We start from the raw sequence: 14,220 nt of genomic DNA on the forward strand, positions 1-14,220 counted from the left end.
AAAAAATCTAATTTGTTGTTGGTTATGAAAATGATGAGAGAGAATGTAAGTTAAATGCAATTTGCATTTAATTTTATCTCAAAAAAAAATGAAAGATAGTTTTTTCTCTTATATTTTTGAACAAGAAAAATACATTTTTTTTCTCTTATATTTTAGAACGGATGATTTTTTACTTGATTTCCAATTTTTTTTTTCAACTGTATTACTCGTTAAAGGATAATATGTGATGGCTTAGTCAGATTATGTCTCCTTGAACTTTATCTGTTTATTTATTATGTTTTCCTTTTTTAAAAGATCAAAAATTTAATAATTATGATGCTGTATCTTTTTATACATCAATCATATAAATGATTTGATTTTTAAACTTAAATAAAAAAGAAGATAATTCTTGAATGGACAACAATTCTCCAATCAATATATTACATATCCTATTCAAAACAAAAATATATTACTTCAAATTAAACAAACACTAAAGAATAATGCACTAAAACAAACAAGAATAAAATGTTCAACTTGACTTAAAAATTTCAACAAGTTGGTATGCTATCATAATCTTGCATACGTAAGCACTTACATAATCTTCCATATTTTTCTCTCCATCTCAATCTATTGAGTACTTATCTTGAATTGATTCCATTATAGTAGAAATCTTCATTCACTCAATCCCAACAAAATGGAATCCCAAGAGTCACAACTTCACTTTGTATTATTTCCACTTATGTCCCCAGGACACATGCTTCCTATGATAGACATAGCAACAACATTAAAACAACAAAACAACATCATAGTCACCATTGTCACTACTCCACACAATGCTTCTCGTTTCTCACAAATTCATCACAAAATTCGAGTACTTCAACTTCCATTCCCATCTCAAGATGCAGGCTTTCCACAAGGGTGTGAGAATTTCGACATGCTTCCATCAATGTCAATGGGCTATTCGTTCTTCGCCGCAGCAAATAACCTTCTTCAAGAACAAGCTGAACAAGCTTTTGAAAAGCTAACACCAAAGCCAAATTGCATAATCTCTGATGTTGGTTTTCCTTACACTTCTCAAATTGCTAACAAATTTGGAATTCCAAGAATTTCTTTTTATGGTGTTAGTTGCTTTTGTCTTGTTTGGCAACAAAAAGTGATTATCTCTAATGTTATGGAGAAGATAGCAACAGATTCTGAGTATTTTCTCATACCTGATATCCCTCACGAAATTCAGATCACAAAAGCACAACCCCCGTCGTCATCGGACGATGGAAATTGGAAGGAGTTTGTTGATAAAATGGCTGCAGCTGAAATGGTTTCTTATGGTGTTATTGTGAATTCTTTTGAGGAATTGGAACCTGAATATGTAAGTGATTTGAAGAAAACTAGGAATGGTAAAGTTTGGTGTATTGGTCCTGTTTCACTTAGAAACAAGAATCAGGCTCAAAGAGGGAAAACCAATAAAGTAGCTTCTTCAAATGATGTTGAAAATTGCATAAGGTGGCTTGATTCGCAAGAATTGAATTCCGTAATCTATGTATGCTTAGGAAGTATATGTAATTTAACTTCTTTGCAGTTCATAGAGATTGGTATGGCATTAGAGGCATGTGAAAGGCCATTCATTTGGGTTATTAGGGAAAGAAATCAAACGGAAGAGTTGAATAATTGGATCAAGGAATCGAGTTTCGAGGAAAGGACTAAGGAGAAAGGTTTTTTGATAAAGGGTTGGGCTCCTCAAGTGTTGATATTGTCACATCGTGCGATTGGAGGATTCTTGACGCATTGTGGTTGGAATTCGACGTTGGAAGCAATATGTGCTGGTGTGCCAATGATTACGTGGCCGTTATTTGGCGATCAGTTTTTCAATGAGAGGTTTGTTGTGGAAGTGTTGAGAGTCGGCGTGATGGTTGGAGTGGAGAGTCCTGTGAATTGGGGAGAGGAAGAGAATGTTGGCGTGTTGGTGAAGAAAGAAGATGTTGAGAGGGCTATCGAGAAATTGATGGACGATGCGAGTTATGAGAGTGAAGAGAGAAGAAAAAGGGCTAAAGAGGTTGCAGAGATGGCTAAGAGATGTGTAGAAGAAGGAGGATCTTCTCAGTTGAATGTTACTTTATTAATTCAAGATATCCTTCAACTCTCGGCAAAGTAGACTGATTTTGTTTGAAGCTTTTTTATAATTACTACTTTTTATGTTCTCTTGATTTTTCAATATTGAAGATTGAATTGCTCATTTCACTCCAGTGTTATGATTTTCTTTGATCTGAAGAGTCAAATGCATGACTAGACTATTTATTGAGTTATCCTCACAATTGAAAAAATGGAGAATGACTCAGATAGTCAAAACATAACTCTAATAAAAATTTAAGCAGTTGATAATTATAACCTAATTTTGGTTCTGGTTATGAGTACTTTTGGTTCAAGAGGAGTTGAAAGTTCAATTTAGATAGGCTCTTATCATTTTATCCACTTGAACAACCCTCCCTAAATGAGTATTAAGCCTGGAAAGTTTATTCTTTCAAAACCTCTTCTCCATTGCCTTATAGAAGAAACTAGTGTTGGAGTCCACCTCTTTTATCACCTATCATTTTGGGAATTTAACATACCACCACTAAAATTATTTTTGACACCTCCCGCATTTTTGTATCGACAAAAATGCCCTGATTATTATTTATCTAAAAAAATAATTACATTTTTTAAAAATAATTCACTTTGGAGAAGCAATAAAAATTGGAATTTCCGGGAACCTTTTTGAAATTTTTGGTATACTAAATCGTGTTTTTATCGAAAATTATTCGTAATTTTCAAAATTTCCAGAGGCGATTTATCGGAAATTTTAAAATTTCCGGTGCTGATAAAGAAAACCAAAGAAATTTACCGGTATTTTTGAAATTTTTGGTTAGCAACAAAATCTACGAAAATTTCCAAATTACTGATATACCGGAAATTTTGAAATTGCTTGAAATTTCTAGTATGTCTGCAGACTAAATTCTTTACTTGTATGGTTGACAGTTTCTTGGACGGATTTCTAAACAGATTTTGCGGAGTTTTTTTTTCCACATATACCGTATGTTTCCTATTCAACTACTGCAATTTTGAATTGTTTTCCCGTATTTATGAAAGTGATAGTTTAAATTTATGTGTTGTAATTGACAGATATTTAAGACACAATATGAAGTTTTAACATGGGCACATGTTACTGGTAAACGGTATGGTATTATTATTGTCACTATTTGTTTTGATTCTACTAATGGAATGCCAAGGAGGAAGCATAAATTGATTATGGGTTGTGAGAAGAGGAAATTAGAAAAGAAAGAATGCATCTGAAATCACTAATTCCTCAAAGACATTTATTGTATGACTGTAAAATGTCCATTTTGGTTGAGATTTATTCCAAGTGATATATTTTTTTTTTTTTTTGCTATTTGCACCGGTGTCGACCCACCACAGGTGGGCCACTAATCCGGCTCGTGCAGAGAGGCATGTGCACTGGCCAAGCAAGATTGTTCCGTCTAGGTGTGGGATGCACAATCATAAACTATATCTGAGGATTTGGAAGGCCGTCTAAAAGATCACGAAAGAATGTTTGTGAATGACATGACGAAGTATACTATGACTCCAAGGTACATAGTTGCTGCTTTGAAAGACAAAGATCCAGAAAATCTCACGAGTTTTATCCAAGTGTATAAAGCTAGAGCTACATTACATACATAACGAGTAAGAGAGGTTCATTGACAGAAATGCAGATGTTGTTGAGCCTTATTCATAAAGAGAATTACATGTGTTGGACTAGAAATAGGGACATGTCAGAAGTTGTAGCTGATATCTTTTGGACACATCCTGATTCTATGAAGTTGTTGTATATGTTTCATTTGATGTTGATTTTTGAGTGCACAAACAAGATAAATAGGTAATAATTTTTTATTACACTTCTTGATATCTGTTGTAGATATTGAGTTGAGTTTGATTATGTGCAATTACATCGTGCATGTATGAGATACCAGTGCTTGAGATTGTTGGTGTTACATCAACAAAATTGATGTTTTCAATTGCCTTTGCCTATTTGGAACAAGAAAGGGAGGAGAATTTCACATGGGCATTGGATAACCTCAAAGAGTTGTTCTCTTGAGAGAAATTTCTACCGAAGGTTGTGGTGACCGGCCGAGAACTTGCATTAATGAATGCCATGGAATCTGGGTTCCCATATTTATTTTGATGAGCATGAAATGTAAAGAGTACGTCACATCATAAAGACAATAACATGTCACGGGTCTATGGAACAACATCGTGTATTCATAATACAGAAGTTGAGTTTGTCGAACACGTCAAGCACTTTGAGACTGTTTGTGTTAATATTCCTTTATTTGTTAAATAATGAATAAAATATGGTTGACACCTTATAAAGAAATGATTGTTGCTTGTTGGACTAACAAAGTTACTCATTTAGGGAACGCAATATCAAACAGGTACAAGAAACATGACAACTTGATGATATTACATAACTAATCATAAGTTAACATATATTTATATTTATGGTTTTTAGGGTGGAGTCTGCTCATCTACTATCTATCTATAACAATTCAATTGTATGAATTTCTTAAATTGCCCTTTCACAATAAATTATTTTCACTAAAAAAATGACATTTAAGTAATTACGTAATGTTTACTTTCTTATTCTCATCTATTATTACAACGTGACATGTGACATTCACTTTTGAAACTTCACCAATTAAATAAATATTACATACACCCATTCTCACTCTTAATTAAAATTTCAAATCTCTCTCACATTTATTTTTCCCACACTTTCTCATTTTCATTTTCATTTGTTTCCATTTTATTATTATCACTAAAAACATTAATAATCTATTTTTTTAATTTTAATAAAATTAAAATTTTATTTATCTCACGGGTCACTATTAACACAATATCTATTTTATTTTAATCAACTATTGTCTTAGTTTGAGAGACAAAATCCTTATTTTTAAATATTAATTTTTTCCATCTCACAATTTTTTTATAATTATTTAATAAAATTAAATTTATATGGTTGTTGTTCATTTTACAATTAAATAAATCATTTCAAATTTTGCATTTGTTATGAATACATTTTATATAGCATCAAATAATTTTTTTATCTCATGGATCATTATTCCTATTTTATTTTAATTAATAATTTGCATTGATTTGAAAAACAAAATCCTTATTTCAAAATATCAAATTTCTTTGTTTGTATTTCTTCATCTCACGAATCATTTTTTGCATGATTATTATTAATATTTGTTTATAAGAGATAGGGTGCTAGGCCATTTATGAATGATAATTATTTTTCATTTTATAATTAAATAACTCATTTCAAGTTTACTTTTGTATATAAATAGATTTTATATTGTATCGAATAAATTTTTTATTTAACGGGTCACTATCAGCATATTACGTATTATTTTAAACAATAATTACTTTAATTATTTAATACAATTGAGTTTTTATAATTATTGTTCATTTTAAAATTAATAGCTAATTTTAAATTTTGATACATATCTAAATACAATTTATATTGTATCAAATAAATTTACTTGTGCGACTGCACGGGTATTTGACTAGCTGGAGACTAAAAAACATGTTGACTACAAGCCGAAAAGATTTATGTCGAGGTTGGGATACTGTGAACACCTTGTTGAAGTTGCAGTTAGGTTCAATCAGAGTGTCATTTCAAAAAAGTATTGTCAATATTGATCACTGGTATATATAACACTCCTTTATATTTCAGGTTGCACGGTGTTGTCTCAAGACAATATATATAGCTCTTTGGAAAGGAACTAGGAAGGGTGAAGTTTGTTGGTTGTAGCCAATAAATGTGTGGTTGACTACTACAAAACACGCATACAACAACGCCAAAGTCTCCACAGTTCTTTCCAAAAATGTGGCAACACTTTTAATCTCATGCACTAACATTTTTTTATTTTTTAATTAAAACTTTTAAGGGTATATTTATGATTATCTCTATGGTGATACAATCAAGCTTTCATGGGTTCAAACCTCGACTCCCTCAAATATTTTATTCCTTTTACGTTAATGTGCGCCTATTCATTATTATTTATATTTCAATAAAAAATAATACGGATATCTCTATGGTTCTTTTGTAAAACCGTTGTTACCCACTAGCATATATATATATATATATATATATATATATATATATATATATATATATATATATATATATATATATATATATATATATATATATATATATATATATATATTAAAAAATAATTATCCATTTTTCCATTGATAAAAGAAACAACCCTAACACCCACTCCGTAGTCATCATTATGAAGAAGCCAACAACATTTACATAGTGTTCTACTTTAAGGTATGTCAAACATTTTCGACATTGTTGTTGTTCAGTTTCATTTCAATGGAGCATTTGAAGACAAACTAATCCAAAGGCGTTTCTATGTCTTCTTCCATTGTAACATCTCAATCTGGAAATTTCTGTGGTTGTGATGGCCGTATGGTTTCGTACAAGAAGGGACAAAATAAAGGTAGGCTAATTTGGAGATGTCCATTTTGGAGGAGCGACGAAACATGTAATTTGTTCATATAGGATGACGATATGGTAGAGAAATGGGGAAATGAAGATGAGAGCTTTATGAAGTTGAAGGTAATGTATGAAGATTCAAAAAGAAGAACAAGAATTTGAAGAACAAGCTGAAATCAGAGAGATTTTCTGGAAATTTGAAGATGTTATGTTTTGTTATTTCCTTTATGTTTAATATTTACTTTGTTATGAAATGTAATAGTTGAAGATGTTGTGTTTAGGGTTTATGGTTTGTAGTTTAAGCCGATAGTTTAAGTTGTTAGTTTAAGTTGATATCTTAAGAGAGTGATAAAGCTCTAGAATTAAGAGGAAAGATTAAAATTTCATTACATAAACTTTTACTATAGAAGACCTTAATAATTAAATCTAAATCCTCTGGCTGAGAGGAAGTTTGACCAATCATAGTCTGCCTCATCCTCATCACCCGAGTGAAGGAAAATCATCTTACTTCTCAACCTTCTTCTTCTTCTATTTCTTCTTCTTCTTCTTCTTCTTCTTCTTCTTCTTCTTCTTCTTCTTCTTCTTCTTCTTTTCCTCAACCTTAGAGCTCTCAAAATTCTTTCCTTATCTTGGTTTGGAGGATGGTTTTGCAGCATACTAACCTCTACAACCACAACATCTTGATTCTGAGGATGGTTTTGCAACATAACACCCTCTACAACAACATCATCTTCATTCTCAGCATTATTGGTAGCTTGAGTAGGATAACTCATTTTTATTCCTTTAGATGAAGTTGTTTTTGTGTTTTGGTTCTTCCTCTTTTATAGTGTTCCTTTTGATTCTTCATCTTCTTCTCTTGGAAGTTTAAAAACCAAAAGATGTTCATTATTGGTTCTTTAATTCTATACACTTTCTCTTATCTTGGAATTTAGAAAGATCATTTACCTACCTCGAGCTGTTCAAAATTAATCTTCTATTATTAGATATTCATTCTACGTATATTTTGGTGTACTTAATGGAATTATGTACTTAAAACAACTAAATCTGATATCAATTTAAAAGTGGTGTATTGTTGATTCTGGTATGATACAATTGACATTTATTTATATACAATATCATAATGGTTATTAGGGTCAACTGTTGTTATATGGTGCACGCTTTCCAGTTTACTACAACAGTCACAAGACCGTGATTGAAAGTACCATATAAAAAACAACATGTTACATAACAACGCCTGGACCTGCGTGATTATATACATATTCCAACCATTGTTAAATGCCTTTTAGTAGTAGTGTTGCTTCATTAGAACAACACATAGATTACCATGTGCGTGTCAGCTTGCCACTTTTCAAATACTAGGTAATCATGTTCCTTTAGACTCGATTCGTGAATTTTGGACGAAATTGCACATTGCAGAGTATGAGGTCAATCATGATAAGAGTGGTACAAAGTGAGATTTAGAAGCTGAGTATGAATAGTTGAAGACATATTTTGGTTTATTGGATATCAAAGGCTAGAAGTTGGTGAAAAAAAGGTTCGAGAACTAATACATTCATCCATAACTTTTATGTGTCCACTGCCGGTGAAGTACAAGCCAAAGAGGGGTGTTAAGAAAAGTTGAAAGAGTTAAGAGAGAGATATGCATCCTGATCCTAGATAGTGGGATTATGCCAAGGGCTTGCAAGGGAGTGATCAGACTACTAAGAGATAATGTACAAAACCAACAGCAAGCCAACCATCAAGTATGCCAATTGGTAGCCAATTGTCCACCAACTCTTCATGACATATTTACTTATCAGAGTTTCCTGCTTTCTTACATCCATACATAGATGACATTATTGACGTTGGTGAAGATGGAAATTATGGTTTCCATGCTATTGCATCTTTACTTGGATGGGGCGAAGAGTCATGGCCTTTGATACGAACGTAGTTAGATGCTCAAGTTCATCAACACTCCCAACTGTTTTCCAAGTTGTTATATGACACGGTCTCTACAACTAGGAATGTGTTACGAGTAGACCACTTGGGTGTGCAAGGTATGGATAAATAGATGACAATTCCTAATATGAGTTACCCTATTGCTTCTAGATACAATGTTGTATTTGTTTCGCTTTCCATGAGACTTAACATAATATTTTTCCCTCTTGCCTTAGCTCCTCCTATGTATATGAGCAGACATAAAATCATTGCAATTGGTTTTGTCAACGACAATCAATGGGTTCAGGAAAATTTAAAACCTAATAGTCCATTGCCTCCCGTCACGACCGTTGGAGACAAAATTATACTAATGATGCAAATGCATGTGAATCAACATATGTGGGTCGCTTTAGTCACTAGGAAGAAGAAGTTAGGAAGTCATCCTAGTTTGTTTTGTATTCTTATATGTATAACAATTATTATATGTATATATTAAGTTAGGTAACATTTTTACCGATTCATTTATTTGAGAAAAGACTGGAAATAAATTATTGATACTATAGCAGAAATTTGGAAATTTTCAAATATTTTTATTAAATATCAGAAATTTGAAAATTTCTAGAAAGTTTTGGTAAATACCTAAAATTTTAAAATTTTGGTAACAAACAAACTGTTACAATGAAATTGAGTAATTTTTTTGAAATGCTCTATGACTTAACTTCTACCTCAAAATTCTCTCTTTTATAAACATTTAATGCCATACCTTTGTCGAAGCCTCCATTGGATTTTTGAGAATTTATTTTTTCACCTTTGCTATGTGAATCACACATCTGAAAACTAAAAAAATGCTCTCATAAGTTTTTGGAAATACATCTCCGAATGAACTATGAATCATTTTTATAAAAATTTGGTTCAGAGGTGCATCTGTGAATATTTGTGGGATGTATTCAGAGATGCATCTCTGAATACATCCCTGAACTCATTTTCTCAGCGTTTTTCAATGAGAATTATCTTTCATTCATTTAGTGAATTTTTCGGAGATGCGTCTCCGAAAATGTCAACCAGGAAATTGAATATATCACCACCTTGCATGATTATCCCTCTCATACTTCATCCATCCTCCATAACCTAAAACCCTTTAAAAAATTTCATTCTCAATCAACTTTTCGACTCCAAATCATCATTCTTGTGTTCTATCACATCAAATGGAGCAAAAAAAAATGCAATTTAAGGTAAAGTCACTAGTGCAAAAAGATTAATATAATTTTTAAATTTACACCCATTATATTAAAAACGGGTGTAAATGAGAAACGCGGGTGGCAATTTTGTAAATAAAATATTATTTTAAAAATTATCATATGACAATATACACCATATTTTCTAAAAACGGGTTTAAATTAAAAATATTATTATAATCAAATCTCGATTACTCCTTTTTATTAAAAAAAAGGGTGTAAATATATATAAATTACAAATATTTATTTAATTTTATAACTCACAATCTATGTGACATATTAACCAATAATTTAAATATTATTAAAAATTAATGAATAAATTTAAATTTATAAAATAATTTAAACATTATTATGAATATCAATGGTCTAATAAATTGAATATAATAATCTAATTTCTTTCTAAACCCAGTTTTCAGAAACTCTCGTTCTAAATCGCATCGCAGTTTTCAACAAATTTCACCGAAAACGGAATCGAAGATGAAAGCCGCATCAAAATTTTCAACGAATTTCTGAGTTCTTCTCACAGAGAATCCAAACATAGTTTCATCGCATTTCACCAAACCCTTTTCACCGTCGCAGTGACGACAACGAAACTGAAGAATGTTCACCATCGCTCGGTTCACATGACGACATCGCATTGGTAAAACGAAGGTAGAGTTTTATACTTTGAGTACATGCATTGGTAGCTGAAGAATTAGGGTTTTATACTCCTGAAAATGGATGTTGGTTCAGAAATTAGTTCCTATTGTTTGAATGTCTTGTGTTGTGTATGATTATTTTAGTAAATTTAAGCATTAACAGTTATTCAGGAAGTGAAATTGTTTTGAGTGAGTCTTAGGGAACATTTTTACATTGTCAGATTTTGGGTTGTCTTGTAGTGTGATTTCGTGGTGTTTTGGGAAAATTTTTACATAGTCAGATTTTGGGTTGTCTTGTAGTGTGATTTCGTGGTGTTTTGTGGTTCTCTGCAGGGTGAGAATAAGGGTTATTGTTGTGGGTTTTGCAGCGTGTGAATCTCGGTTCTGCAATGGTGTGAAATGGGTTTTTTGCTGCAGATGAAAAAATATCCATGTTCTGTGTTGTCGGGTCAATTATACAGTGAAAGGAACCATAACTCAAATCTCCAACTGTGGTGGCTCCAACTGCTGCTGCTGCTGTAGGTTTAGCATTCTTCAGCTATGGATTTCCACAAGCTGGCACTTGCGTTGAGTAACATTGGTTTTGAAAATCTGAGGTGAGAAACACTGTTGAGACAGCGGTAAAGGTGGGTTTTGTTCACTATTGAAAACTAGTGATTTGGTAGCTTAAAAGACAAATCTTTATAGGTTTTGTTTTTGGCCCTTCTTTTTTTTGTTCCACTTCTTGGTTTGGTAGCTTGTGGCTGACAAGATATCAACAAGTATCAATTTATGTTTTGAATTAGAAACTCTTGTTGATGATTCTTTGATTCTTTTAAAGGCGTGTGTGAATTTTTCATATTCTATACTGTAGTGTTTTTCATTTTAGTGTTACCATTCTGGTTGGATAAGATAGCATCTTGTCAACAAGGTTGTCATGTCTCATGTTCCTTTCCTGTTCACTTTGAAATCTTTTCTTCACTGCTACTACTTCATTTATTGAGCTTTCATTCTTCACAAGTTTTCACAACTTGTGAAGATTCTTTGGAACTGTTGTGGATGAGTTTGCTCCATGTAATTGGGTTTGGTCTAAAATATCAATTTATTGGGGAGAAGATATTGGGGAGTGTGTGTAGAATTAATCAGCAATATTATCAGTGTATTGGGTTTAAGAAAGTTAGGAGAAAGTTATGGAGGAAATTGTTGTTGACATGGGTTTTGGGTTAGTGTATAGTGTCTTTGTGGATCTTTTGTTTTATGAATCTGCAAGTTACTGAGAAGAGGAAAGAGACTCTTGCTAGTATGTGTGATGAAAGAGCTAGGATGCTACAAGATCAATTTAATGTTAGTATGAATCATATTCAAGCCATGTCGATCTTGATCTCGACTTTTCATCATGCTAAGAATCCTTCTGCTATTGATCAGGTACACCTAGTCTCTCTTCAATGTCTTGCAGTTAAAGATTTAATTCAATTGAGTATCGTTTTTTGCTTGAAGCTGATATATCGGTAGTGTGATGTTGACGAATGAATGTAATAACTTGCAGAGAACGTTTGCGAAGTATACAGAAAGTTTTGAAAGTTCAGCCACATCTTTTCAGTGTTGTAATAACTTGCGAAGTATACAGTAATGATGAAGCTCAGCCACATCTTTTCAGTGCTGTAATAGAGAAGATTGAACGCCTTTACATGATATGTGTATGTTGCTTGCTGAGATTGTTATTATATGCTTTGAGTAAGCATGGGGTTGTTCTTTAAACTACTGGCTTAAAGTGTAGGTGCTTGTTGGAGCAAAAGTTTGTTTGTTATTTGCCTAGCGATTAACTTACATGCGATTAACTGATGCAAATTATTCTATTAATTGATTCAGAAATATCAGAATCCATTTTTATTCAGAGAGTGTCCCCTCTCTTATTCTTACTCAATTTCTTACTTTTCAACTACTGAATTCTTTAAAAAATTGTTTACTATTTTTGAGAAAATAAGATCTTCAACCAATTAGTTTTATACATGATCTTTCAGAATTAAATATCTTACAAATTCAAATTGAATTCCAGAGATAGAGAAGAGAAGAAATTATGAACCTGTATCGGCTGAATCAGAGAGAATTCGAGTTAAGTTTGAAGGGACAAGAAAAGATTTTGATTTTGATAGGGTTTTTCATCAAGAAACAACTCAAGGTTAGTATGGAATTCCATTTTGTCATGTTACTCGATTTTAATTATTTCATTTTAGTACCCAATTTTATTGTGTTTACTGTATACTATTGAGTGAACATTTGCAGAAAGTGTATTTGTTGAGGTGGAGCCAATTCTAAGATCTGCAATGGACGGGCATAATGTGTGTGTTTTTGCTTATGGTCAAACCGGCACAGGCAAGACATTTACCATGGTCAGTGATGTCAAAATTGTGTTCATCTGCTAATTAATGTTACTGTTCAAATTGTGCCTGTATAGCAGCTAGCTATTAATATTATCTAATGTATGTTGTGATTTCTGATATATATATATATATATATATATATATATATATATATATATATATATATATATATCTTAGGATGGTACAAATGAGCAGTCAGGGATTATTCCTCGTGCTATTGAAGAGCTCTTTCGTCAAGCATCAATGGACGCTTCGTCTACTTTTACTTTTTCAATGAGTATGTTGGAAGTTTACATGGGCCATGTCAGGGATCAGCTGACTCCAAGGCAGTCTTGTAGAACACATGAACCTCTCACTAAGTGGTAACCTTTTTACTTTTTTCACTAAAACTTGTATGTGAATATTTGGTTCTGAATATTGATTTAGAATAAATTTATTTTGACCAAAACTTGTAGTACCAATTTTTATATTTGTACTTGCAGATTTGAAATAGTGTGGATGCTTAGAATTGTCATATTTAGATTTATTTCTGACCTTTACTCAGGTGTGAATTCTAGGGATTTCAAATTGTATTTTGTTAAAAAGAATAAAATCTCCTTTAATTTGAGGATTTTACTGATATTGCTAAATCATAGGTATCATTGATCAATATGACCTAAGACAATAAATTTTGGCTATCAATTAGACAATTACACTTTTTCATTTGAATTTCTCTTTCGTGGCTTACAGTTGAAGAACAATTTTGTTACATATTTTATATACTATCTACATGCTCTGTTTGTTTTAGTATTCTAATATGCTTTATTCAAGGAGAGTATATGTTGGTAGAATTTTTAGTTGTAGATGATGTAGTAATGGAGTAACTAGTTTGTATATGTGGATGTAGTTTCTTATAGTACAGCTATTTTATTTTTCCAAATAATGTTGATGTTGTGTGGATGTAGTTCATTTCTTTTATGATGAAATGTCCTCTATTTTGATGCAGGAAAATTGTATCTATGTTCTAGTGTTGACTAAGTGTATGTTTCTAAATCTATATAGTAGTATTTATTTTTCTACCACTGATGCATAGAATTATACCGAATCGAAATATCTTAGGAAAAAGTTGAGCACGAAATTTATTCCATAATACCGAGTAAGATTTGAAAGGTTTGTTGCACTTAATTTCTGAATCAAAAGTGATTCATCTAGCCTCAGTTTACTTAACTAAACATTTAATATCTCACCCTGTTTCTGTGTTTTTGTTAAATCCACGTGAAAGGCCATGCTTGTGAACTTTTCTATGCTTTGTTTGCCCTTTTGTAATGAGCTTAATAGTTATTTGTTATGCTTGAAATGTGGATGAGCGAAGGTCAATTTGTTAGCAGGGGTATTATTTGTTAGATACGTTTCTCTTTTGTTTGCCATTAATGACCATGTAGACCTTTCAGCTGATCATGTAGGCCTTATTCAGCTGATCATGTAGACCTTATTCAGCTGATCATGAATGTTATTTAAGACTAAGAGAAAGAAGATAATCGTGTTTAAGATGATGAATCTTATACCTGAGA

At 31.9% G+C, this 14,220-nt stretch overlaps 1 protein-coding gene and 2 long non-coding RNA genes across 3 annotated transcripts; all 3 read left to right on the top strand.

Moving 5' to 3' along the window:
- Nucleotides 1-629: 629 nt before the first annotated feature.
- On the top strand, nucleotides 630-2,704 carry LOC131610209 (UDP-glycosyltransferase 73C1-like). The gene has a single exon (XM_058882100.1). The coding sequence runs from the start codon at nucleotides 674-676 to the stop codon at nucleotides 2,126-2,128; it is 1,455 nt and encodes a 484-aa protein (XP_058738083.1). The 5' UTR covers nucleotides 630-673; the 3' UTR covers nucleotides 2,129-2,704.
- A 7,415-nt stretch (nucleotides 2,705-10,119) lies between these two features.
- LOC131612535 (uncharacterized) lies at nucleotides 10,120-12,020 on the top strand. Its single transcript, XR_009287413.1, has 3 exons — nucleotides 10,120-10,323; nucleotides 10,644-11,714; nucleotides 11,836-12,020. It is a non-coding gene; the product is annotated as an uncharacterized LOC131612535 (long non-coding RNA).
- A 326-nt stretch (nucleotides 12,021-12,346) lies between these two features.
- Nucleotides 12,347-13,051, top strand: LOC131612536 (uncharacterized). Its single transcript, XR_009287414.1, has 3 exons — nucleotides 12,347-12,468; nucleotides 12,573-12,679; nucleotides 12,848-13,051. It is a non-coding gene; the product is annotated as an uncharacterized LOC131612536 (long non-coding RNA).
- Nucleotides 13,052-14,220: the final 1,169 nt, after the last annotated feature.

The sequence above is a fragment of the Vicia villosa genome, linkage group LG6 (assembly GCF_029867415.1).
Source record: "Vicia villosa cultivar HV-30 ecotype Madison, WI linkage group LG6, Vvil1.0, whole genome shotgun sequence".
In the NCBI taxonomy this organism is placed as follows: domain Eukaryota; kingdom Viridiplantae; phylum Streptophyta; class Magnoliopsida; order Fabales; family Fabaceae; genus Vicia; species Vicia villosa.

Bases quoted from the DNA above. Each gene is read 5' to 3' on its own strand.
- LOC131610209 (XM_058882100.1), top strand. From the start codon at position 674: ATGGAATCCCAAGAGTCACAACTTCACTTTGTATTATTTCCACTTATG.